Source organism: Coenobita brevimanus, chromosome 95 (assembly GCF_032717465.1).
Source record: "Coenobita brevimanus isolate Jiangsu-jjx chromosome 95, ASM3271746v2, whole genome shotgun sequence".
Lineage (NCBI taxonomy): Eukaryota > Metazoa > Arthropoda > Malacostraca > Decapoda > Coenobitidae > Coenobita > Coenobita brevimanus.
The window spans coordinates 26,104,374-26,130,143 of NC_137048.1; the positions used below are offsets into that span (position 1 = coordinate 26,104,374).

The following is a 25,770-nucleotide window of genomic DNA, read 5'->3' on the forward strand; positions in this document are numbered from 1 at the left end:
TGCAAAGTATGGTAAGTTCTGAATTATACACTCACCTACCACTTAAAACGACTGACTGCGAGATTCAGTGCTGTGAAGCAGCACTGGTATCTTCTATCAGTGTGTGAGAGGGGTGGAGATGGGAAAAGGAAGAGCAAGAGCCACCAACTCCTCTAACCCTCCTCCTTCCATAACTCCATTCCTCTCACATGAATTGGTAAGTGTTTGGTTTCTGCTTCACTAGCATTTAGTTTCACATTCATTGACTTAAACTAGTAGGTGAGTGTATAATGTGAACTATCCTGAAGTGTACATTATCTAAGTACTCAGAGCAAGTCACTTGAGTTATACATTAACAATAACAAACATGAAAATAATTCACGTATCACCAAAAAATTGTACAGTACTGCAAAGACTAAGCTAAGTCAAAACAGCTATGTTTTCAGGTACTGTTTCAACACATGATTATCAAGCTTAACCAGTACTGCCGTAACAGAAATAAACATACTGCTCAAACTATTTATATATTAAGTTCAACAAGTAAACAAGATCAGATAATGCTTGCTGTAATGAACAGCTTACCTTAAAAGTAATAAACAAACATTTCTATATGGTAACATTCACTTTAAACAGATCTGTACTGGTTCAAAATACTGGTCAACATTATGGGTTGCTTTATTGGTATATTTATTAACCAAACCAAATCATGTGTAAATCCTTAACTGTAATATATCATGGCAGCAGAATAATGCATATCCTACCTGATGCTCAATCCCAGAGTTCAACCAAGGTAGCTAAGATATAAATGGCTCCAACAAGCCCCCTCTCAGCACTACTACTTTGTGCCACTCTAATAATCTTATGCTGAAGCACTGTAACTGCATTAGCACCCAATTTGCATTTTCTCAGCATTAAAAGATAAAATGATAAATTTCCTTTTAGGTATATAAAAAATAAAAAACAATATATAAATAAACTCCTAATAAATATGCTATGGTACATTAAAAAAAAAAAAAAAAAAAAAAAAAAAAAGCATAGCTTAACCATAATAATGAAACCATCAACAATGTTGCCTTTAAATTGTTATTAGAGACTAAATAAATTTCACTTGAAGTTCCATCCTGCATTCATATGGTGGGAGTCTCCCAGCCCTTGCCTGATTTCTTCCAGCCCTTGATTGAGCACATCAGCTGAATGTGTTACACAAGTTGTAACTGTTGGGGGAAAAAAAAAAAAAAATGATGATTAAGAAACTAAATTTTTCATATGGGGCAGTTACTCTGACTCAGGCGCTGAGGAAAGATGCCTTCATGTAGTGGCAATGATATGGCCAGTTATATATACAAGTGTTCCTCAGCCCCCTCCCTGTTCCCCAAGCAGGATGATGATGGGATGCAGGAGCAAGGCAACTCCAGCCTGCAACCCACTGGGTTCAGGTCTAGAGAAATCTGGGGTCACAACACCAACTCTGATACAATTGATCAACAGCAATTTACTGCCTACATTACCAATTAATGCAACAAAATTATACAAATTATTATCCAATGATCCAACTTTCAACCGTGTCAAAGGTGGATACTAAAAAGGAAGACACTATAGTCGCGGCGCGCGACTCCGAGGTTGTTATTATTGTGCCCTTGCAACCTACCATTCAAAAGTGCGTCTGATTTTTCGTGTATAATATGAGATGTATGTGATTCGTGTATAATACGTTCGTGTATAATAACATTAGTGTATGATATATTCGTGCATAAAAATATGATTTGTGGATATGATACAAAATCGGACACACTTTTGAATGGTAGGTTGCCAGGATACGATAATGACAACATCAGAGTCGTGCACTGCGATGATAATTAACCCGCGGCGTCCCGTCGACGTTCTTTAACGTCCACACGTTTTGTCACTGCCAATCCCGACGACATACATAAATGCGAAAAAATTGCAAGGTCCCTAATTTGCACAATTTTCAATTTTTGCGAGTGATTTTTGGTACGTATACATGTGACACCTTCCTCTACAAGATGCCAGGCAGAGACAATGCCTTACCCAGCATGACCTCCTCCCCCGCCCTGCATGCCATTGTCTCAGCAATTCACCTGTTATCAGTGACCTGGCCAGTATAGCCATGTCATGCCACCGTATGAAATTCAGGGCCAGAGTGATTTCCCAATCAATGACAATGTGGAGGACAAACTTTACATAGCATTAGAGGAAGAAACAGTTAGAAATGATGATCAGGTAATGTGGCAAAAAAAGGTCAGGTATTTGTGAGTGAATGCTTATAATGCCTATATTACTGCTTGAAAACCAATATACTCTCGTACTACATATAAATTCGTACCAAGTAAATAAATAAATACCGTTTATGAGTGGTGTGAAATAGTTATCCTCCCATAGAACTCGTTTTCTTTGGTGCAGCCTGATAGAAAACCCAGTAAGGTAAGGAGGTACTCCTACCTGTATCGAGTATTTTAAACCTCAGGTGAGCGATTTCTCTATGAATTTTCGATGTTTCTCACCAAAAGCGAAGGTTTGAGCCAAAAAAAAATTTTTCCTAAAATGGTCGGGATTGGGGGGAGTCAGTGGTCGAAAAGTGGTCGGGATAGGGCGGGTTAAAAGATGTTATCCAGAGTTCAAAGTGAAATGGCCTGAGGCTAAAATTACATCACAACAACTTGCAATAAACCTAGTACAATACTAGTGCTTCTTTTTAATACCCTAATTGAAATCTTTTCTACACTCACTCTAAAAGTTTTGTATCACTCACTTTAAAATAAGTAAACCTTTCTCACAATCACTCTAAATCTTTGTATCACACATTTTAAAATTTACCAATCAATCCCTGCAACTTCCTTTTTTTATCTCCAATCAACTTGCTGTCATACACAAAAAGGATGGTGGTTAGTGCCCACTCTCCTTCCTCATTTAACCCGTTAACTGCGCATGGCGGTTATTTGGAGGTGTCCGTGGTGCGCAGACATAGGGGTAAAAGTAAAATTTCCCAAAGGCCAAATTTTGTCTTAGGAATTGAGAGAACACATGCCAAAGTATATAGTAACGAAATATTAGCTCAATATTTAACTTGGTAAAGCCATAGATGAACATTGAAGTGTCTGATTTCCTACTGGAATGTATGGTTTTCGTTTTCTTTTTTGGTTTCGGTTTTGAAGGCTGAAACATGTTTGCACGGGTCGGCCTTGGTCACCCTGGCACTATATTCAAAATTCACCTGCGCAGCCAGGGCAATACTGAGCAATCGCATTCGGAACAGCCCACGCTGTATAGAGCAGTTAACGGGTTAAAGACAGTCTTGCTCATGCTTCTGTCTTGCCTTCCCTAATTACTCAACACAGCAACACGATGATTGGCCTTGGAGACATCACACAGTTTTTCAGATCAATGGTACCACTGAACTGTCCATCTGATCTTACAACTACTCCATCACATACAACCCAAAGCACCACTTACATTACCCTAGCATCCATTCCATATTGTATACTGTAGTATTAGAAGTTCAGTATGCCCTTCTTACAAGACAGCAATGTGTTCCAAAACATCACATTTCCCATACCATTTGGTACTGTACTATAAATTGAGTGAAACTTGCAAATAAGCTTTTGGGGCAGCAAAAGAACTGCAGCTGGTAAGTTTCCATTACTCACTATAAGAAATGGTGACATGTAATGAGGATGAACTAAACTTACTACATTACACTGCCTCTGTCTATCTAGCCTAACATTAGCCTTCTCCAAATCCATAAATAATGTACAGCAACTACTGTACATGGCACTTACCAAAATCATGCGAGCATCTTCAAGTACTGCATTGTCCTTGCACCACTGATCTATGAGCCACTTTGTTGTCTCCTTGTCATGCCTCTCCAGAGTACCAAGCCATACCTTTTCAACCTTGGATCCTGGCTTTTTATCAGTGGTAGTATACAGTAGTTTGTGCCCTGCAAGGTTTGGTTGTGTAAATTTAGTTTTGGGATAATTTGTACATTCTGTCATGAAACTAAAAATAATATAAGACAAGTGTACATAATCAAAGTTCAAAACCAGCTCCAAAGTCAATCTATAAAGAAATGTTATACTGTATTATGTTGTGGAGGTAGCAACGAAAAAGAACACACAATCCAGTGCATGCTCATGATGAAATTTACCAGTGACACTTTAAATCCAGGTGTCATCATTTTTAGCTTACTTTTGGTATGACCAGACAATTTTCTTCTGCTCAGGAAAGGCCTCTAATATTGAGAGGGTGTACTCTTTTGGGGCTACATCCAACCCCCTGCAGCTCAGAAAGTCTACCCTAACCTGAATCAAATTGTCAGATGGCAAGAATAAAATGAAAAATACATTGCTGTATTAAGTGGGTCAATGCTAAAGTAGCAGTAGGAGAGAGCGAGAGAGAGAGAGAGAGAGAGAGAGAGAGAGAGAGAGAGAGAGAGAGAGAGAGAGAGAGAGAGAGAGAGAGAGAGAGAGAGAGTGTGTGTGTGTGTGTGTGTGTGTGTGTGTGTGTGTGTGTGTGTGTATGTGTGTGTGTGTGTCTTTACCTAGTTGTGATTTAAGGGAAAGGAGCTATGCTCGAGCTGCCCCATCTCTATAACTACTAACGTCCAGCTTGGTTTTGAAATTGTGAATATCCTTGGCATTTTTCACATCTTCATCCAGGCTATTCCATGCTTCAATCAATAGTTCTGTAAGGGAAGCTGTATTTCTTGATATCTCTCTTGTATGTGGTCCTTTTCAACCTTTTTACGTGACTGCCCATTTCTCTTTCGCCCCACAAAAAAGAGGTCCTCCCTATCAAGCTTCTCCATTCCCTTGGATGCTCTGTACACATCAATCAGATCTCCCCTTATCCTTCTTCTAGTGTTGAGAGACTTACAGTAACCCTTTAATAACCGCACGCCCAATTCCTGGACACCCTAATTTCCGGACATTTTGGGCCTGGGCCCTCGGAACCCCAAAATGGCCAAAAAAAGAAATTAATAATTTTAAAAATCCAATCTTCTTCCCAACCATAATTTGAAATTGGTGCACAGCGCTGAACAGCTGTGTTTACACACGGCCCCTTTACCCCTTCCTTCCTCCCCCCCTCCCCAGTTACCGCTAACTACCATCGTGAGCAGATGCTCATCGCAATGGATGCCGCACATGTTCATTTTTGTGAATAAACAGCAAATAAACTGCAATACCTTGCCACTAGACCTAAAGGGAATTTACAGTGCTGTGGAGTGTTAAGAAATTAGAATTTGGAGTACAAAGGATTAAGTGTGGAGTGCAAACTGGCAGTTGAAACTGGCATGGCGCAATTAAGAACAGAATGCGCAGTGTTAAACAATTATAACTCACAGTGCAAAGAATTAAGTTCAGCACAACACTGGATTACTGTATGTGCTTCAAGAGCATTTTCACCACTGCCAGAGCCTTAGAGGTGGTGGCCACAGATGTGCTGTAAGTACCCTGTACACTGCTAAATAATTTTCCATACTCACTTCTAATACTTCATTCTCTGGTTCCTTTTCATTTATTTCACACTTTATGTCCATTATTGGTGTGAACAGGGTCTTAAATAGGTGCTATGCATGTCCAGTAGGGAGTTATTTAGGTGGTTTTCAAAATTAGGTTGGGTTAGGGTCCATAAGCACCAGTCCAGGAGCAGGGGCCCAATATCCTGACAAAACCAATTCTCGGACATGACTTTGGCTGCACTGCCTCGTATGGCAATTCTCTCAATCCAGGTACCATCGTCGTTGCTGTTCTTTGTATTCTTTCAATTCTCCTTAAACAGGATCCTCCACTTTATGTGGTGACATACCACTGCTGCATCCATCCTCAGGTGAACTACTGATACAATCAACTTTTTCATCATTTCTTTGTCTGGATAAGTAAAAGCAATTTGTACGTTTCTCAAAAGGTTATATGTATCTCTCGTGATCCAGACTATGTGATTTTCCAGCAAAAGGTTTGTCTGAAAACAGTATCCTTAAGTCTTGCTCTTCTTTAGTTTTACTAATCCATTCGTTCTCCATTCTGTATTTTCCTGTTTGTCTCTTTTTCCTCTTTCCAAATACCATTATATTACATTTCTTTGCATTAAACTGCATTTCCCACCTTTGACTCCCTTCAGATATCTTATCAAGGTTCATTTGCAGTTGTTTACAGTCTTCCTCTTATTTCACTTTCCTTAACAGCTTAGTGTCATCTGCAAACAGACTTATATAGCTGTCAATTCCTTCCACCATATCATTTATATAAACCAGGAACATGAATGGTGTCAAAACTGACCCTTGAGGTACACCACTAGTTAATTTACACCACTGCGCTTGTTGTACTTTACGACTATTCTCATCTCTCTATCCACCCAAAAAATTTTCACCCACTTGTGTAAAGCTCCTTTTAGACCTCCTATGTGTTCAAGTTTCCACAGCAATCTCGTGTGTGTGTGTGTGGGGGGGGGTGCGTGCGTGTGCATGCATGCGTGCGCAATGGATTTTGAACCTGGTAAAATACAACTGAAATAATTTTCATTTCATCCTTGCTGACAAAGTAGATGGTGGTGGGTGGTGGCGACTATCATCCACTCACTTGATGAAGCACTGCCTACTTCTTCCTTCATCTTTATCATTCTCTCTCTTTCTCCATCCCCCTCTCTCTTTCTATTTCTCCCTTTCCTTCATGTCACTTTTTATCAATTACCTTTCCACTACTGGTAGCTCTACACTGACTGACAAGCCCAATGGTTTCCACAACCCAGCAAACCATTTACAATGCTGAGTGGTAACCACATAACATGGAGGCATGAAGCTTGCTAAGGTGCCCCTGATTCCTGGGGTGGAGCACCACAAATGTGGCGTCCATACAGGAACCAAACCTCCACACTTATCCCAGTGCCTTGCAAATGCAAGGTGCTGTCATCTGCAATGGGATACAGTATCAGTTCACTGTACGAGATGGCCCTGCAAGGGTGAGTGCTTGCCTGAAGTTGATAGGTCGGCTTGGCTAAAAAGGCTGGAGTTGATCAACAACAAATGACAAAGCGCACACACTGAAAAATGTAACAGCACTAAACTGAATGATAACATACAGTAAATGGATGGAAATTTTGTAACAGCCAAGCAAGCAGCACCAGAGGTACCTGTAGAGTATTAAATATTGCTATCAGGTAAAGAGATGGTTGTTCCAAACAGTGACAGGAGGAAATTTAACTTTCATTAAAATAATACCAGTATCTAAAATTACAGATGATACAACATTGAAAAGGAAGATACTGGTTTATCATATACTGACCTTCCAGATGATTCTATGGTACTGTAAGTATGAGAAAATGGTAACACATAGCTAGCATGAAAGAATTATAGGGAAGGTGTGACCTCAGGGTAACCTTGGGGTCTGAGATAAAGAGAAATTCTTATCCCTCAAACTAACATCTTATACAGAAAGTCCTCGTCATGTGTCAGGAATGTAGTCTACAATGTCATAACTTTTTCATACAACAATAGATACCATAAACTGAGGGAAATTGGTATATTAGCTCTGAACATACCATGCAACTTTAAGAGGCTACTTTTTGTAATTTATTCAAGACTCCACTGCAATAATGTAAATATCAAAAGGCAACATACGAAGACTTAATGTAATTTATTATCATCATTATCCTGTCCTTTGTTACACCAAATGGAGTATGATAGGATCCACAAACGAGGAGAGAGGAATTCAGGAAGTGAGAGAACTATCTATACCATGAACAGTGAAAAGGACCACGCAGTCATTCACATAACACTGAAGCCCTTGAAATCCAGGCCCCATGACACAAGTCTAACCTTGTGTCAAACCACTGTATACACTTTTTTTTTTCTGCATCTGCCACACACAGTTATTCTGTTCAACATCAAGTTACAGATGTGGTGAAAAATCCTTGTGTTATACATTTCCATACAAGCTCCATCCAACCAACCTGATCCCTTGCCAATGCTCTAGCATGCAAATTTCATGACTCACCTTCTTACATATTCATTTACCATTCCTAAGTGAAGAAATGTGGGTAGAAAATCATAAATCCATCCACCATCCAATACTACATTGCCCCAGGAGAAGAGTAGGAGCCCAGGCCTAGGCAAGTTGGTCCTGACATTTAAGATGAGAGTGACCAGCCTCACTCATCCCTGAGTAGCATTATGTGAGCAATAGACCCCAGCCACCCCTTGGATATATACCTACACAGGCTCAATCTGACTGGAGTGCCTTAATTACCCACTAAACCACCAGGCACCATAATTTGGTGATATGGTTACCACCCAGCACTGAAAATGGTTTCCTGGTGTACAGGAAACCATTTGGTTTGTCATTCAGTATAGAGTCACCCACAGGCAGAAGAAAGAGGAAAGAATGAAGGAAAGAGAGACAGAAGAGGAAATGTAAAGTTACCCATAGGCAGCAGGAAGAGGAAAGAATGAAGGAAAGAAAAACAGAAGAGGAAGGAAGGAAGAGAGGAAAGGGCAGACACTCAAAGCAGCACGACACTGAGTGAGTGGATGGTTATGTGCAGGATGAGAATGGAAGAATACCAGCATCTGGAAGTGAAGTACACAAAAAGACTTCTGAAATACTTATAAATGGAATAACAAGCAAAGCTGTAGTGCAAATGACTGGTTTTGGTTATGCACAGAGAAGGAACCTGGACCCAATGTGATAGTGGCACAACTGAAGATGCAGTGAAAAGGAAAGCATCAGGTACTGATGAGATGTATACATAAATACTGGATGAATTGAGTTGATTTGTGAAGTGGAAGAAGGCTTCCACTCCACAGTAAAGGTAATCAATGTGAGTGTAAAAGTTTCCAAGGTATAAGTCTGGTGAGTGTTTTGGGAAGGGTACTGCATATGGATAAAAAACAGGTGCAGAAAATACTGGTATCTCAATGTCTGGTGAGTGCTGAACATGTTAGCTTTGAGTGGCAGTGGATACCTGGATTGCATATTTGCTGTAAGACAGAGTGTGGGTAAAGTACGTGAGAAGTATTCTGAGGTATTTATGGCATTCTTGAACCTGGGAAAAGAGTATGACAAAGAGAACACGAACGGATTATGAAAGGCTCTAGCTACATATGTTTGGTGTGGATGGAATGATGTTCAATGCTAAGTTTTTATGATGGTAATGAAGCATGTGTAAGAGTTAGTGGATATACAAGCAAGTGGTTCAAAACCAGTGTGGAGTTGAAACAAGGGAATGGGGTATCTTAAAGGCTATATGGACAGAGTTATGAGAAAAGTTAAAGCTCAAGTTTGGAGGGAGGAGTGGGGTTAGTATTTAATGATGACAGGTGGAGTACCTGAAATCTGATGTATGCAAATGGTGATGTGTTGCTTGCTACTGGTGCACATCAACTGCGTAGACTGGTTCAGAGTTTTGAGAATGGCAGTGTCATATTTTGAATGAAAATATACCATAAATAAGTGCCGAGATGGTTATTGAAAGAACAGGCAATGCTCTGATGTGATGAACAGAGAAAGACTTTAATGAGTATGGGAGTTCAAGTACCTAGGTGCAGTATCAGGAGAGGTAAATGTGCAAAGGAGGTGGTAGCTGGCTGGTGGCATGAAGGTCTTGATACTAAACACAGGTCTGAGTGTGAAGGTTGTAAGAGGGTTGCATGAAGGTGTATTAGAGTCAACATTAACATATGAGTGTGAGAACTTTGGTTCAGCATGGATGTAAAACGTAAAGAGCAGGGGCATGAAATATAGGACAAATAACAAATGTGTGTAACACACAGAATGGATGGAATAAGAAACGATGTGATTTACAAACAATGTGGGGTAAAGGGGCTATCACAGTAAAATAATTTTGTTTTGTGTATAATGGCTCCAACATGCTTGCATGTGTCAGTCTTTGTCACCTAATGGCAGCTCTCCATGGTGCTCGATTTCTGGCAGCCTCGTTTCCACCCCCCCCCCCCCCCTCAGTTTTTTGTCATTCAGTAAAATCAAATACAGGGGAGACAGACCACAGGCCCCGACCACCTGCACAGTCCCAAGTTCAGGTATGGGACCTGGGACCCATAGCCCACCAGCCATGATGACTGGCTGTGGCAGTGGCCTCAGGACACCCTGCCAGGATGGTTACGGGGACACCCTCCATGCACGCCTTGGCACTGTAACTGCCCTGCCATTACAGTACACACTCACTGTTAGGGCACCTCTCTGGGGTGCTACTCCCATGTTTGGTCCCCTCTCTAATGGGTGGAAGCAACAGCCTGGGGACTGCAATGCTTTGTACCCTCTAGCATAGATCTGAGTCCCATCCCATCCTGGTCCCCAATTTATGCTGGTGGAGTCCACATCGAGTCTCCCCTCAATAGGTCTGCCACTAGGTATAGGTTGCAAAGTTTTTGGTCACATACCCTTGCTGGCACCAACCCTTACGATGTAGTAGAATACACTTTGTCATATGTAAAGCACATGTAGAGTAGTGCATGAGATAGAGAAAAGTGTTTGGAAAAGTATGCTGGCCTATTCTCCAGGTTAGTGTTTTACTGAACAGGTCAGCAACGAGGGATGGTCAAGAAATTCTGATAGTTAGTGAAACACGAGCTCCAGCTCTTCCTATCACCAGCATTCTCAACCCCCTTGGGAGTACCACCCTGACTGGTTGGTGCTACAGCCTACTCTCTAATACAGTATCAAAAATGCCCCATTCCAGGTATATAAGTTTTGCGAAGTGGCAGTATCGTAACCAATGGGGTCTTGCCAAAGTGACGTATTTGCTGCTGCTATAAAGCTCGAATTGGGAAAAGTTTCAATACCATCTCAGCACTATTCCGGCACCTCGGTTTGGGTTACCTTTCCTAGAAGGGTAGTCATGTCGTACCCGACCTGCTCGTGGTGACCTCGCAGACACCCTGTTTTTTTTGTTTTTTTTCCATTTCTGTATTTTGTGCTTTTTTTTCTTTCGTTTTTCTTTTTTTCTCCTAAATTAGGGTGACACAAACGGGGGCGGCACTACCCGGGTTTATCCCAGGTAGTATTGTATATACGTTTTGCTGTTGTTGTCATTTTGTTTTGTTTTTTGTTCTCCCTTACCATGAGTAAACAACACCAGTGCCCTTGCTGTAGTAGGTCTGTAGCAAAAAGTACACAAGCACTGAAGTATGCCTACTCCAGAGAGTGGATTCATATAGCTTGTGAAAATCTGGATGCAAGCAACTATCCATTCATGAAGAACAGCCACCAGCTGGGCTTTAGCCGGCTGTGTAGCCAGTGTGTTGCACCAGCAGACGAGGTCTTGGCTGGTGGAGGAAGTAGTACCAAGAAGGAGTTTGAAGATAAAGTTATTGGGCCGATCTTTCTAACAATCAGAGACGTTTCAAATAGACTGGAGGCACTAGAAGACCAAGGTCTCATCACCCATGGGGGTCACGCAAGATCACGCCAAGTCATTTGCGGATGCTGTTCACGGGTCTCTCGTGGGGGTAGGGAAGGATCTGCCTGGGGATGTGATTGAGATCAGTGATCATGGCCAGAAAAAAGCCATTCATAGTCAGCATGTACTAATTGTGAAACCAGAGAGTGGCACTGGTGCCCTGACAAACCAGATGGGACCAGAAGACATCAGAGGTGTACTTAACTCGGTACCGGTTGATAGCTGCCTTAAGACCAAGGCTGGTGGGCTGGTAATGAAGTTTCCATCAGCTGAGGCTAAGGGTGAAACAACTGGAGTGCTGACTGATCATTTTGGCTCTGAGGGCACTTTTTGCATATCAGAGCCAAAGAAAATGTTGCCTAAAATGACCATGACAGGCCTTTCCTCTTCCTTGGATGACTCTGACATCATCCCAAATATTCTGAGAAAAAACAATATATTTAAGATGCTCATTGATCGAGGTTGTACCCTCAACCTTTTCTTCACAAGGACAAGGAATGACATCAAAACTGCTGTCTTGAAGATGTCGCCAGAGGTGAGATCCTCCATTCAGAACAGGGCAATTACATCTATGTGCATCTTACAAGATGCCGCGCTTTCGATAGATTCTGGGTTACACAGTGTCATCACTGTCAAGGCTTTGGTCATACATTTGAGAGATGTTCTAGTAAAACTGATGAACCTAAATGTGTCTCTTGTGCTGGAGCCCATAAATCTAAGGACTGTAGTAACAGAAATTCTCCCAAATGCATCAACTGCTCCTCTTTAAGACATCAAGATGCTAATTCAAAGTCACAGTTGGCTGCCCATTTTGCATCAAGTAGAGAATGTCCAATTATGATTTCTCATAGGAATAGATTGATTGAAAACACCAATTTTGACCATTCAAAAAACTGACTACGTCCCTCTTGAACCAGTTAAGGATGGGTCTTTTAAATATTCGTTCTATCCGTAATAAGATAGACTATATTAATGAAACTCTAAATCAGGACGAGCTTGACATTTTGTGCTTGACTGAAACCTGGTTGTATAAGTCTGATATCAATATTATTCGTAATGCTTTGCCTAAGACACATTCTATTATTAGTATTCCCAGGCCTGCTGCTGACTATCCGGGAGGAGGTGTAGCACTCATCTACTTGGCAGCACTTGCAAATGTTTCTCTCATTGACTCAGACCTGACCCCATCTTCATTTGAATTTATGGAAGTATTAATAAATTTCCATCAGAATACCATTAGAATTGCAATTGTTTATCAACCAGGTCATCCGGGCAGTGATCGAGGTTTTATGGAGGAGTTTGGGCAGTTTCTTGAAGGGTTTTCTCTTAAAGCTGGAGGACTTCTTGTTTGTGGCGATTTCAATTATTGGGTTGACAGTCCAGAGTCAAAACCATTTTCTTCAGAATTCCTTCAGTTGATCACCCAGAACAATTTTTTCAATCATGTGAGTAATCCAACTCGTCTCAGGACATGTCCTTGACTTGATCTTGTCCCCTGTTGGTTGCAGGTGCGTATCAGATGTGGAGGTTGACTCATTTGACCCCCTCATCTCTGATCATGCTCTGATCACTATTAGTTTTGATGTCCCAAAATCCCCTTCATATAAAAAGGTCATCAGGTTCAGAAATTACAACAATGTTGACCGCCAGTTGATGTGTTTTGAAATTGATCAATGTTTAAACTCCATCGATTCTTCAAGTCTTTCTTCTGGTGAATTGGTTGATATTTACAACAACGAGCTCAGGTAAATTTTTGACCATTATTGTCCTGAAGTAGTAAAAACAATCACTGTACTGTACGTGATAATTCTCCGTGGTATGGTCCCTCCATTAATTCTTTGCGTAGACAGCGTAGAAAGGCAGAACATGAGTGGCACTTGCAGCGGACCGAAGTAACTCGTTGGCGTTATGTTTTTGTGAGAAGAGCAGTCGTTCACACTGTAAAAGCCCAAAAGGCTAGGTATTATCAAGATAAAGTTGATTCATGTGGTGGTGATAAAAAAAAACTGTCTGCAGTTGTGAACAAATTGGTTGGTCGGAGGAATGTAATAGTTAAACCAACTTCTGTATCTGATGCCAATTGGCTTCTGATTTTGCTTCATTTTTTACATGTAAGATATCTCGCATAAGAAGTGATTTAGACAGCAGTTCTCCTAGTGAAGTGTACTCAGTTGACTTCCAGTCACGGTGCACCTGGGATCATTTGCTTTCAACATTTCATCCGCTGGATGTAAACAAAGTCAAATGTTACATCAGAGAACTTAATAAAACATTTTGCTCACTCGATCCATGTAACATGTCACAACTGCCTGATGTGTATGAGCACGCTGCAGACTTTATCTGCAACATAATAAATAGATGCTTCTTAGAAAGTAATTTTGTGCAGTCTGAGAAACATGTTTTGCTTAGGCCCCTAATTAAGGAACCTGGCCTTGATGTCGAGAGCATGACAAATTATAGTCCCGTCTCTAACCTGTCTTTTTTATCCAAGATTATTGAGCGGGCCATACTCGATCAACTCTTACCACTACTGGAACACAAGAGTTGTTCCTGTTGTTCAATCAACATACAGAAAATACCATTCAACTGAAACTGCACTAACAAGGATTCAGAGTGACTTGGTGGCAAACACTTGTAGTGGGATGTCCTCTCTCCTAGTTCTGTTGGATCTGTCTGCAGCTTTTGATACAGCAGATCATAAACTATTGTTGGATGATCTGTATTTTTATGGCATTCGTGATAGTGCCCTTTTGCTCCTTAAGTCGTATCTGTCGGACATATCTCAGAGAGTGGTTGTTGATTACGCTACCTCTGATTCTGCTCCCCTTCTATTTGGAGTCCCTCAAGGATCAGTTTTTGGTACAATTCTATTTACTTTCTACACAAGTAGTTTATCGTCTCTACTTGATGCTCATGATGTGTCCTATCATTTTTATGCTGATGACACCCAGCTCTATGTTAAGATGTTAGATATCAACGATACTAAGACAAAGTTTGAATAACTAATGTCTGATATTAAGATCTGGATGGCTAAGAGGAAACTTAAGCAGAATAATGGTAAAACTGAAATCATCATCATCAGAGGAAACAGAAGGGGTGATGACACTGACAATGCCCTGGCTTTGAACATTGGCGTGTCACAGCTGCATTCAGTCAGTTCTGTTCGAAATCTGGGTGTTTATTTTAATTCTAAGTTAAATTACAAAGAACATATTAATCAGGTTGTAAAAGGGTGTAACTTGCATATCAGAAATCTGTACTCTGTGAGAAAATTCCTGAATAGACGGTGCCTCTTAACATCGGTCCATGCAGTGGTCTTGTCTCGTGTTGATTATTGTAATTCACTGTGGGTTGGTCTTCCAAATAATATACTAACAAAAGTTCAGTCTGTGTTGAACAGGGCGGCACAGCTTATCTTTGGTCTCCTCCTGAGAACCTCAACTACCCCGTTTCTGATTGAGTTGCATTGGTTACCAGTAGAGGCTAGAATTGAATTTAATCTGTGTCTTATTACATTCAAGGTTCTTAAGTTTGGTGAACCGAAGTATCTTGCTGAATTGTTAAAACTCCCATCGGCACGCCCGGGTGTGATGTTACGCAGTGAAGATGATTCCTTGCGTCTTGATTAGCCAGGAGCCATTCACCAGTCATCTTTCTCTGATCGTTCTTTTACATATAGAGCCCCTAGATTATATAACAGATTGTCTTGTCCATAAGACAACTCTCTACTGTTGAATCCTTTAAGAGACAGCTGAAAGCCTTTCTTTTTTCAAAATGCTATGACCTGGAGAGAGGTACTGTGACGGATGATTATAGGGTTTAATTATTGCCACTTTCATGTATATATGATGTAGCTTGTATTATATACAAGAAATGTCACAATTCTTGTAACTGTAAAAATAATGTACTGGTATGTGTGTCGAGAACTAGTGAATTCCCAAAAGGAAGAACTGGCGCTTTTCAGAAACAAAAGGCCAAATTATTATTATTATTATTATTATTATTATCTGAAAGTGTGTTCTGTCATCATATTATGAGCATGCTTGACCCAGGGCTGTCAAAATTTCTGCCAAACATACCAGATACAAACTCACAACCAAAACTAATATATATATTATTTTTTATAAACAGCTTATCTGTTGTTAATACAGTAATCTCTCCAAGATCCGACATAACAGAGCCAAAGGCATGTCCGGGACTTGGTTCTGTCCAGGACTTAGGAAAAATGACCCTGGACAGGTACTTATAAACCCCAACCCAACCTAACTTTGAATGCCGCCTAAATAACTCCCTACCGGACATGCACCACACCTATTTAAGACCCTATTCACACAAATAAGAGACAGAAACCATAAAATAAATGAAAGGAAGCCAGAGAATGAGAAATTAGAAGTATGGAATATATTTAGCAGAGTACAGGATACTTAAGACACGTCTGTGACCGTCGTGAAGAGCAACCTGCCTCCTCTATTGCTCTGACAGAGGTGAAGATGCACTTGAAGCACGTACAGTAATCCAGCGTTGCACTTAATCCTTTGCACTGTGAATTATAACTATTTAACACTGAACATTCTGTTCTTACTTATGCCACGCCAGTTGCAACACGCCAGTGTTACACTCTGTGCTTAATCCTTTGCACTCTGAATTCTAATTTCTTAACACTGCACAACACTGTAAATTCCCATGTGGTCAAGTGGCAAGGTATTGCAGTTTATTCACTGTCCACCACAAAAGCAAGCATATGGGCAGCCATGGCAATGAGCGTGCAGTCACGACAGTAGGTAGGTGGGAAGTGGGGAGGATGCAGGGGCAGTCTAGCGGATGTCGCCGGAACTATGCGCCAAAACACAGTTGTTCATCACCGTGTGGCAAATTTAGAGTAGGGATGAACACATATCGTTTTTTGGCCATTTTTGGATCCACACCCAACATGTCTGGGGCTGGGAGTGTCCAGGACTTAAAGGGATTACTGTATTCTCAATTATGAATCCTTGCACAAATATATGCTACATGAGCTGCGATGTTATCAGAAATGTTGTCAATTGCTTGTATTGTTTATATAAAAAACTGTGCCTTCTTCCTCAGTAGTGAGGTCTCAGTGCTACAGTTTGTACTCAAATTACAGGAAGTAGGGAGGCTGAACACTCACCGACAGAAAAAGTGAAACAATTCCCTTGTCTCTGCTGAACAATCATCAACAGAAAATGTGAAACAATTCCCTTGTCTCTGCTGAACAATCATCGACAGAAAATGTGAAACAATTCCCTTGCCTCTGGGATTCTATGTTTTTGATGAAAAGCTGTAAAAGACACTGGAAACGACTGCCACGGAATTACCAGAGGAGTATGCAGACCTACACGATTTTTCTACAGATAAATGATATTATTTACACATCAGTAAAATCATTTTCATTATAGGAGAACAGTCTCCTCTAAAAAATCCAAGTTGTTTTTGATGCTGTGGATGGAAACAATACACTACTGCCAACAACATGTCAACTGCTGGTCAATGGTCTTGAGTACGGGGGAAATGGAGTGAACTCAGCAATGAAGAAAAGCATCTCTGTGTACAATTCAACAAGCAAGGCACAATGTCGTGTGATAAGGCTTGTACCTGGTTCCAGGAAATTCATACCCCAAATGAGGTATGTTCTTAATATAAGGTGCTCATATGACACTGCCTTTAGGAAGGGTGCTGATATTATCATTCACCATTAGATTCCGTTTCTTACACACTCTCCTAAACTCATCCACCAAGCCTTGCAGCTCCCCTTCGTCTTCACTTAAAAACACAGTAGCATCTGCAAAACAACAGTACAGGAAGTTTCCAAACACAGCCCTCTCTCATTAGGGCCGCTCCAACATCCACTGCCCTACCTTGTATCTCTTTTATAACCTCATCCATATACAGACTGAACAACCATGCAGACATCACACATCCTTGCTTCAATCCAACCTTCAAACAGAAAAATTCAATCAGTTCCCTATCCACACACACACTGCAGCCTAGGCACCCTCATACATACTCGTCATGGCCTTCAACAACTTCCCATCTACACCATATATTCTTAATACTTTCAACACTCCTTGTATATCCACCCTGTCATATGCTCTCTCTAAATCCATGAAGGCCACATACAACTTCTTTCCCTTCTCTAGAAACTTTTCCACTAAAGATTGAAATGAATATCTGAGCTACACAACCTCTTCCCTTCCTAAAACCTCCCTGTTCTTCTCCAACTAATTCCTCAGTTATTTCCCTAACTCTGTCAATAAGTATCCTACCATATACTTTTCCAATTACACTAAGAAGTAAAATGCCCCTATAATTACCACACACTTCTCTTTCCCCTTTTCATTTGTACAGGGGAATAATTATACCTGACTTCCAATCCTTTCGGGCTCTACCTTCCTCCCAGGCCAAACTGCACATCTTCCACATCCATTCTCTCCCCCATGCTTCAGCATTTCACCAAACACTCCATCAATTCCTGGGGCTTTCCCCATTTTAACTTTCTTCATTGCTTCCACAACTTCCATCCTTCTGACTTCTTCCTCTCTTCTCACATCCCTCCTTCTTCCAGCCATTCCCCAGCCACTTATACTCGCATTACCCTCATTTTCTATATTCAACAATTCCTTGAAGTGCTCTCTCCATCTGCTCACTTTTTCTCCCTTCTCCACTAGTAATCTACCATTTTTATCTTTCACTCCCCAGCTAACTTCTTTGGCACCCTGTCTATCTCTCTTTACCTCTTTCCAGAACATTTCTTAAATTCCCTCCACTTTACACTGAAGTTCCTTCCAAATTCCTCATCCACTCTCTTCTTACTCTCTCTTACTAATCTTTTCACCTCTCCCTCTCTACATATAATTCTCTCTTCTCTCCCTCAACTTCTTCCACGCCCCTGTTTCTCATCTACTCATTATATGCTTTCTTCTTGTGTGCCACAGCCTCTCACCTCTTCATTCCACTATGCTGTTCCCTGCACCTCGTTTCATCTTCTCTTCACCCCATACACCATCTTACATGCTGCAGAGATTTTTTCTGTGAATATTTTGCACACACCTTCCACATCCCCTATCTCCTCCAATCCATATTTACCCAATCACTCCTCCACTTCCCCCTTATATTTTGCCTTTTTTCCATCCTCTTGTAACTTTTCCACCCTCCTTGTATGAACTACTTCCTTCTTGCCTTCCCTTCTTCTATTTCTCTATTTCATTTGGACTCAGATTCTTACCACCACCAAGTGGCGGTCAGACAGTCCACTCCCCCAACCTCTACATACTCTTGCATTCATTACATACAGTCTCATCCTTTCATCCACACACACATAATCAATCATTGCCTTCCATTCAATCAGTTCACCACCCGCCCTTCTCATCACTCGCCACATACAGTATACCAATGGATCATTTTGTGCCTGAAGAGGGTATTAGCTATCACCAACCCCATCCCAGCACAAATGTCCACTAGAGCACTGCCATTCTCTCTGCAGGCACACCCCACTCACCAACTATTCCATCTACCTTCACAATCCCTACTTTTTCATTTATATCTCCAATCAAAAACACTCTCTCATTCCTTTCAAACTTTTCCATGCACGCTTCCACATTTGTCCAGAACTCTTCTCTCACTCTGCTTGCACGATCTTGCGTTGGTGCATACACACACAATCGCCTACATTTGTAGTCCAACTTTCAATCTTACCCACACAATCTTTGAGCCAACTGATCCATACTCTCTTATATTCTCCTTCCATCTGTTACTACAATACACACTCCTTCTTTTGCCCTCTCATTCTCACCTACTCCAGCACATATACCCCATCCATACTCTCATTCTTTTACACTCTCACCTCTCCATTTAGTTTCATTTAATCCACATACATCCACTTTTGCACTCTCAAGGACCTGGACAATCATTCTTTCACCCATCATTTGCACCCCTTACATTTCCATGTAGCTATCCGTACCACGTCCTTTGTTCGGTCCTTAGTCATCACCTTTTTGTCAGTCCTGGTCTGATGCTTCTTGTTCGTATTTTCAGTTAGTTGTTTTCCGGGGAGGGGCACTAACCCTCTCCCAACCCACTTGTTGTCACGCAAGGAACACGTGTTGGTTGGTTATAAGGTTACCACTCAGCACTGTAAATGCTTTCCTGGTTTACAGGAAACCATTTGGTTTGCCACTCAATGTACAGCTACCCTAAAAACAGAGTACCCTCACGTCCAGTACGCGTTTGTCCAGTACTATTCTCATCCAGTAAGGTCGGCAAAAAAAAAATAATAATAATCTATTACTGTAGCACGGATTTGTTGGGCTGGTACGGATCGGCCGTGCAAAGTGGGCCAAATCCGCGGAGTTCTCCTCTAGTACTGACGTGCTGCGTCCAGTACTACTACCTGCGCGAATGTGGGAAGATGGCCAGCACCGAGGAATGTTTCCCTAGTACTGCCACGCCAGTCCGTTACACCTTCTTCGTGACTCATGACGTGCGCCTGTCAAATTGCAGTATTGCACTTCCCCCTGATGATGAAGACGACAATGTGTCTGTGTGTGACTATAAGGGATTTATGAGGGAGGTTGAGGCAGAGAGGCCTCCTCAGGATCCTGAAGGCCCTCCTCCAGGGGGTCAGTAGGACCTCCTACAGCTGCAGAAACCCCTTCCTCCTCCCCCCAAAGCCCATCACCACTCACCTTAACGGTTGCTAAAATCTTAGTTGTGTCAAAATGTAGTTAAGTTGAATTTGGGAGGTACTTTTTCAAGGCCTGTCTGACATTATTCATTTTTCCCATAGGGTCTGTTGTTTGTCCAGTAAGGATTTATTCCAGTATGGTAGTATTGTCTGACAAAAATACCATACTGGACGCGAGGGTACTGTGTACAGTATATACATACATCATCATCATTATCAGCCGTTTGAGTATCCACTGCAGGACCGGCCTATCCCGATTGAAGTCGGGACGATACAGCCAATGTATCTCTACCAAGTGGCTTAGGCTGTCTAGTAGAGATTGTATGTAGAGTGACAAGTGCCTGTAAGTGTAACTGTAGTGTTGGAGTGGCTTTGGATGTGTGTGTAGTTTGTGAACCAAGTGTAATCGGCCTGCGCAAGCCGACTGGGTGCAAGCATACTTTATAGTAAGCGACACTGGTTCAACCACAGCACCCCTTGTGTCCGCCAATGTAGTACGTGGCTGGGTGAACACTCCCAAAGTTTATTACCCTGGTGGGGCGCGAACCCTGGTTCACCCATGTACGAAATGCACACTCTACCACTGTACCACAGAGGCTCCATATATATATATATATGTATAAGAGCAGCAGCAGCTAGTTGGGCAGTGATATGGAAGTAGGATTCTGGCAGTCTAAATGACTCTCTGGTCCATTTCACTGGGCATGACGTAGACCAGAGGTTACCAAATGGGGGAAAATTTGGACATTCCAAGGAGGGAATAAACAGTAATGCAAAAATGGACAAAGCAGCCTCTTTGATGCACTATTGGTTACAGATCTGATACTGTATTGTGTGTCTTATGGCCAAGTGCTATTTGGGTTTTAATTTGTACTTTTATGAGTAAGGTCAGAATTTGGGTCATCAGATAATTATCATGCTACATAAAAGTAGACAACCTCTAAAATAAATGCAAAATGTTATAAAAATCTCCATATTACCATTTTTTTCTTACTACTACATGTTAAAAAGCGTTCTTAAATGAAGGTAAATAATAACTCCCAAGGGAGAGGTAATTCCTCTCTTTGGGAGTCGGGGGAATGGGGTGGGATCATCAGATTTTCTGGCAAATGTGGGGAATGACCAAGAAAAGTCTGGGAACCTCCTCTTCTGCAAACAGTTCTCCCACTTATATTGACTGTCCTTGTTTCTGAGTCCCATCTTACCCTTTCCTTTGATGGGAAAAAAAAAAAAAAAAAAAAAAAAAAAAAAAAAAAACTCCATCATCCATTCAAACACTGTCTCATCAAGAGCACAGAGGTTAAAGGCTATGCTATTTAGTTTGGATATTTTCAGGGAAGGATGATCAGTCACTTATCTGAGAAGTATTACCCTAAGTTTAATGTACTTCTGAATGCCTTACCTTGGAAAAGGACATGCCAGAGCTCAACACGGCCAAGAGGAACTCCATAGAGGAAGCAGGCATCACGTGGAAAATAATGATCTTTGTCATCCTCTCCCCTCAGTAGTCCCAGATTTGTGAAAACACCAACCAATGTCCCTCGCAGGTGGCCAGCTTTCTTGCAACTAAATTTCCAGATTCCTTCATCACTGCTGCTACTGGTGCTAATAGTGTTGCTAGGTGTGGCAGCAGAAGAGGAAGGAGGAGTGATCACCCCATTTGATGCTGGGATTTCATGCAATGGGTCTAATGCTGATATAGGCTCTGAAAGTACATTCTGACTGATAGATGATACTGTTATCTCTTGCTGAGCTTGGGATAGGTTCTGATTATTTTCTAATTGGACAGCAGGATCTTGACTGGTATCATTCTTCTCTGATATGCTGATGATACTTGGAATGCTAACATTTTCATCCTTTGCAGGAATCAATGGTAAGTCCTGCACTCCATCATCCTCAGGCTCAGTCTCAAGTGGTGTTAGGTGAACATCACTCAAGCTGACATTGGCAAGTTCTTGCTTTCCAGGTATAGGTATTTCTGGTGGTTTCTTTCCAATCCATCCACACGTAGCTTCAAGACTAACAGTGACGCCACAAACAGTGTTATGAGGGATGGGTTTCACATAAAAGTTACAGGATCGATTCTCAATTGCTGACAATTTGCATTTTTTGTTCAAGGGCTTTAGATCAACAAATAATGCCTTATTGGAAAACTGAATATAGATATAGCCTTGGAGCCGTACACTTCTCCACTGAGCTATGCCACCATCCTTGTGCTTCTTGATTACATATCCAGTTACATGTCTTCCATAAAAAGCTTGTGTGGGAACTTCATTTTTGGTGTTCTTTTCCTGTAACCCAGTATCACCACACTCTTCTGGTTTCTGGGCTAGTTCTGGGTCACAATTTTTGTTGCATGAAGCAATAATATTCTGAGTGTTTATCTGTGCTTTGGCTTCTTCTTTATCATAAGGAAATATTTCCACCTGAGATGTCCTACCATGTGATGAGCTTGGTTTAAATGATTTAATTTCCAAGGGAGATTGTGTGGGTGCTGCTGACTTGGGTAGAGGTTTTTCACTGGGGATATCTTTATACAATTTCTGACCCTCTGATGATACCAGTTGTAACAATTCATGACCAATCTTATGATGATCAGTTGGATGCCAAAGTGCTACAGCAGAATACCTGACAGTATTGCCTAAATAGTTTGTGGGAGCAATTGGATATGCGATACAAGACCAATCTGGTTGTCCAAAACTGCTGTGATTAGATAAATTAGTGTCTTCTGGAAGGCGTGCACTATTTATAAAGACAGCTTTGCTCCAGAAAGCTACTTTAACAAATCCCATGGGTGTTGTGCAGCTCAGTACACCCATGTATTGGCCAACTTTAATTATGTTGCCTAACATGTAAAAGAAGCCAGGTGCTATGGGAAGCTTACTGGCATTCCTCTCATATTTTATCAAATTTTGTTTCTGAGTGTTATAGGCAATTTCAAGATTCTTTAAGTTGCTTGGTTCTTCTCCAATCCAAACACAAATTGCTTCACATACCACTTTGCAGTTAAATACTATCTTTGCTTCTTTCAAAGGTACAGCTAAGACTCTGACATTAATTTGTCTACCAGAGCAGTAATCTGAAAGAGATCCATGTTTCTTAAACTTCTCTCCATTGATATACAGATTATAACTTGAAAATGCAATAATGCTTCTTGAGGATACCACCAGTCCTTGTGTTTGATCTGTCATCAATACTACTCCTAACACCACACCATGAACTGCTTGGAGCACATGGCCAGGGTCCAGGGTTCCAGCAGACAACCAGAGCCTTGACTCAGATTCATCTTCCTCCACTTCAGCATTCCTTGTGCCATTCACAGGTTTAACACCAAACCAAACCATATCTGCCTCCATAGTTATAGTGTATCCAAAGACTTCTCGTTTTGGCACTGACTTAGCCAACACTTTACATTTATGATTGGAGCTAATTTCATGCAGTGAATAACTATCATTCCAAACCTCTCCATCTATATACAACACAGACTTTTTGAAGAACATAAAAACATTCTCTTCCTTTGTGAATGAGGCTTTAATGATGCCAAAATCATCACAAATCCAAATGATCCATCCAGTCATGTAGCCAGCCCCATTTTCTGCTTGAAGGTCTGAATTTCTTTTATGGGAGAGGTTACTGTCAGCTGCTTCCAAGATTAGGACAGGAATCATACTCATGTACACCTGATACTGGTACTGCCACACTGCAATGGCACAATACTGGAGAATGCCTGGTGTATGATTTTCAGCAGGAACAGGGTAGGCTAATATGGACCAAGTACAAGATCGTAAAACATCACTCCAGTTTAACATGCTACCAGAGAACTTGGAACCATTAATGTACAGATCTCTTCTTGTAAATGAGATATTGACTGTATGTCTGTGGTTCACCCTACATCTGAAATCTCCATTATTGTGTGACAAATTTGATAGAGTTCCTAAAAAATGAGTCAGTCTCAAGAATGAATTGGTTTTAGTTTCTATTAAGTTTCCACCTGCATGTTCCTTGTTTGCATCCTCATTCTGTAAGGCTTTCAACTCTTCAGGGATGATACCAACCCAAACACATGGGGCATACCATGCAACATTGATGTGGAATAAACATTTTGGTTCTCTCAAAGGCTGAACCCATGCAGACAGATACAACTTCCTCTCTTCTAGGAAATGACTGAGAGACTGCTGACTTCTAAATTTTTCCCCATTGATATAAAAGTTTTCCTTCTTAAAAGCAATGACATCTGCAAAGCTTGTCATCAAGGCTTGGCTGTGGTCACCTATCAAGAAAGTGCCCCTCATTATACCAGGGGACTGCTCCATCGGAATAATAGGCAGGCTTGTGAGATCAAGGGATGAAACTTCTTCCTCATTTCTATCACTGGAGTAAACTTCAATCTTCTTTACATTATTATAACTTTCATTAATATGGTCTAAAACTCTGACTTTCCATGGAAAACATCCTGGAAAATTCCACTCATTCAGTCGTAACAAATAATATCTCCCCACCTCTTCCTTCACAGCACGTGGCATGGGTCCCTGCCAAGCAAATTTAGCTACCCACAGGTCTGAAGTGTAATTTCCCTTGGGCCATGTTGGTAAATAGGGCTCTGGGCCTTTATATCCTGGGAAGGTGAGAACATGAAGCTTGCAAATGTATGCATGAATGACTGAATCTGTTGTACTCAAAATACTTTCAAAGTCCTTTGCAATAACTGATGCTTTTTCCCCTTTTACATAAAAGCTGTCCACATTCACCATTACACTGTTCCTTAAATCCCCAAACAACAATCTGTTTTCATAAACCCCTTTCACTTTCCCAGTATAATAACTTAATGGCATACAATACACTTTGTCAGTTTTTTTGGTTATAGCAACAGGCACGGATCCCACCCATGCAAACTGTGCCCTCCACTGCTTCTTTCCTTGAAGGCACAAGTTGTCTATATTCTGGATGTCATGGGTGTTCTTTTGTACATATGACTCAATCTCACAGGTTCCACTACTGCCATGACTTGATACCAATTCCCGAAAAATTTTCATGTCATCATCAGTTACTTGTTGCCCATTTGCAAAAAAATTTTGAATATCCACAACAGCCACATTTCTTTGATCAGTAAAATATACCTCTTTCTCAGATATGAATTTTAATTTTCCTTTATAATAGTGCAAGGCCTGGCTGTTATTTGTCTGATAAATATTATCAGTACCTGAGTTTAAAGATGAAGTCATGTTTTAGAAAGTGTATACTCCCTTAATAAGAATTTGTCTGAGAAGAAATGGCTGCTCTGACACTGGCACTTCAGTTATCAGTCTGCATTTTCATGGAGTCTTGTCTTTTATTGCTGCAGTCATACTTGCCATCCTGGAAAAGTAAACCAAAGTAAATATATTTGTTTATTCTAATCTACAGTGTTAGCTAAAGACTGGTTATTAACTCAGAAATAATCATCACCACAGTTATTCATCCTGACCTCTACATCCATATGCCTCTAATGATAGGGTAACGACCCACCAAAAAAAGAGAGCTTAAGGATGGGGTGCAGAAGGCTCCGAAAGAGAAAACGTAAGATGGAAAGCTATTGACACAGCCTGACATTCATGCATACCAAAATTACCCTAAAAAAATACTAAGTGAAGAGAAACATCTGCACTGTATGAGATGCAGGT

At 41.1% G+C, this 25,770-nt stretch overlaps 1 protein-coding gene across 1 annotated transcript; it reads right to left on the reverse strand.

The window, feature by feature from the left end:
• Window positions 1-1,140: 1,140 nt before the first annotated feature.
• LOC145413261 (uncharacterized) lies at window positions 1,141-25,332 on the reverse strand. The gene is made up of 3 exons (XM_080282990.1): window positions 21,513-25,332; window positions 3,777-3,937; window positions 1,141-1,193 (listed from the first exon to the last, which is right to left on the reverse strand). Exons 1-3 carry the CDS (start codon window positions 25,330-25,332, stop codon window positions 1,179-1,181), a joined length of 3,996 nt encoding a protein of 1,331 aa, XP_080139116.1. The 3' UTR covers window positions 1,141-1,178.
• Between the last annotated feature and the right edge of the window lie 438 nt (window positions 25,333-25,770).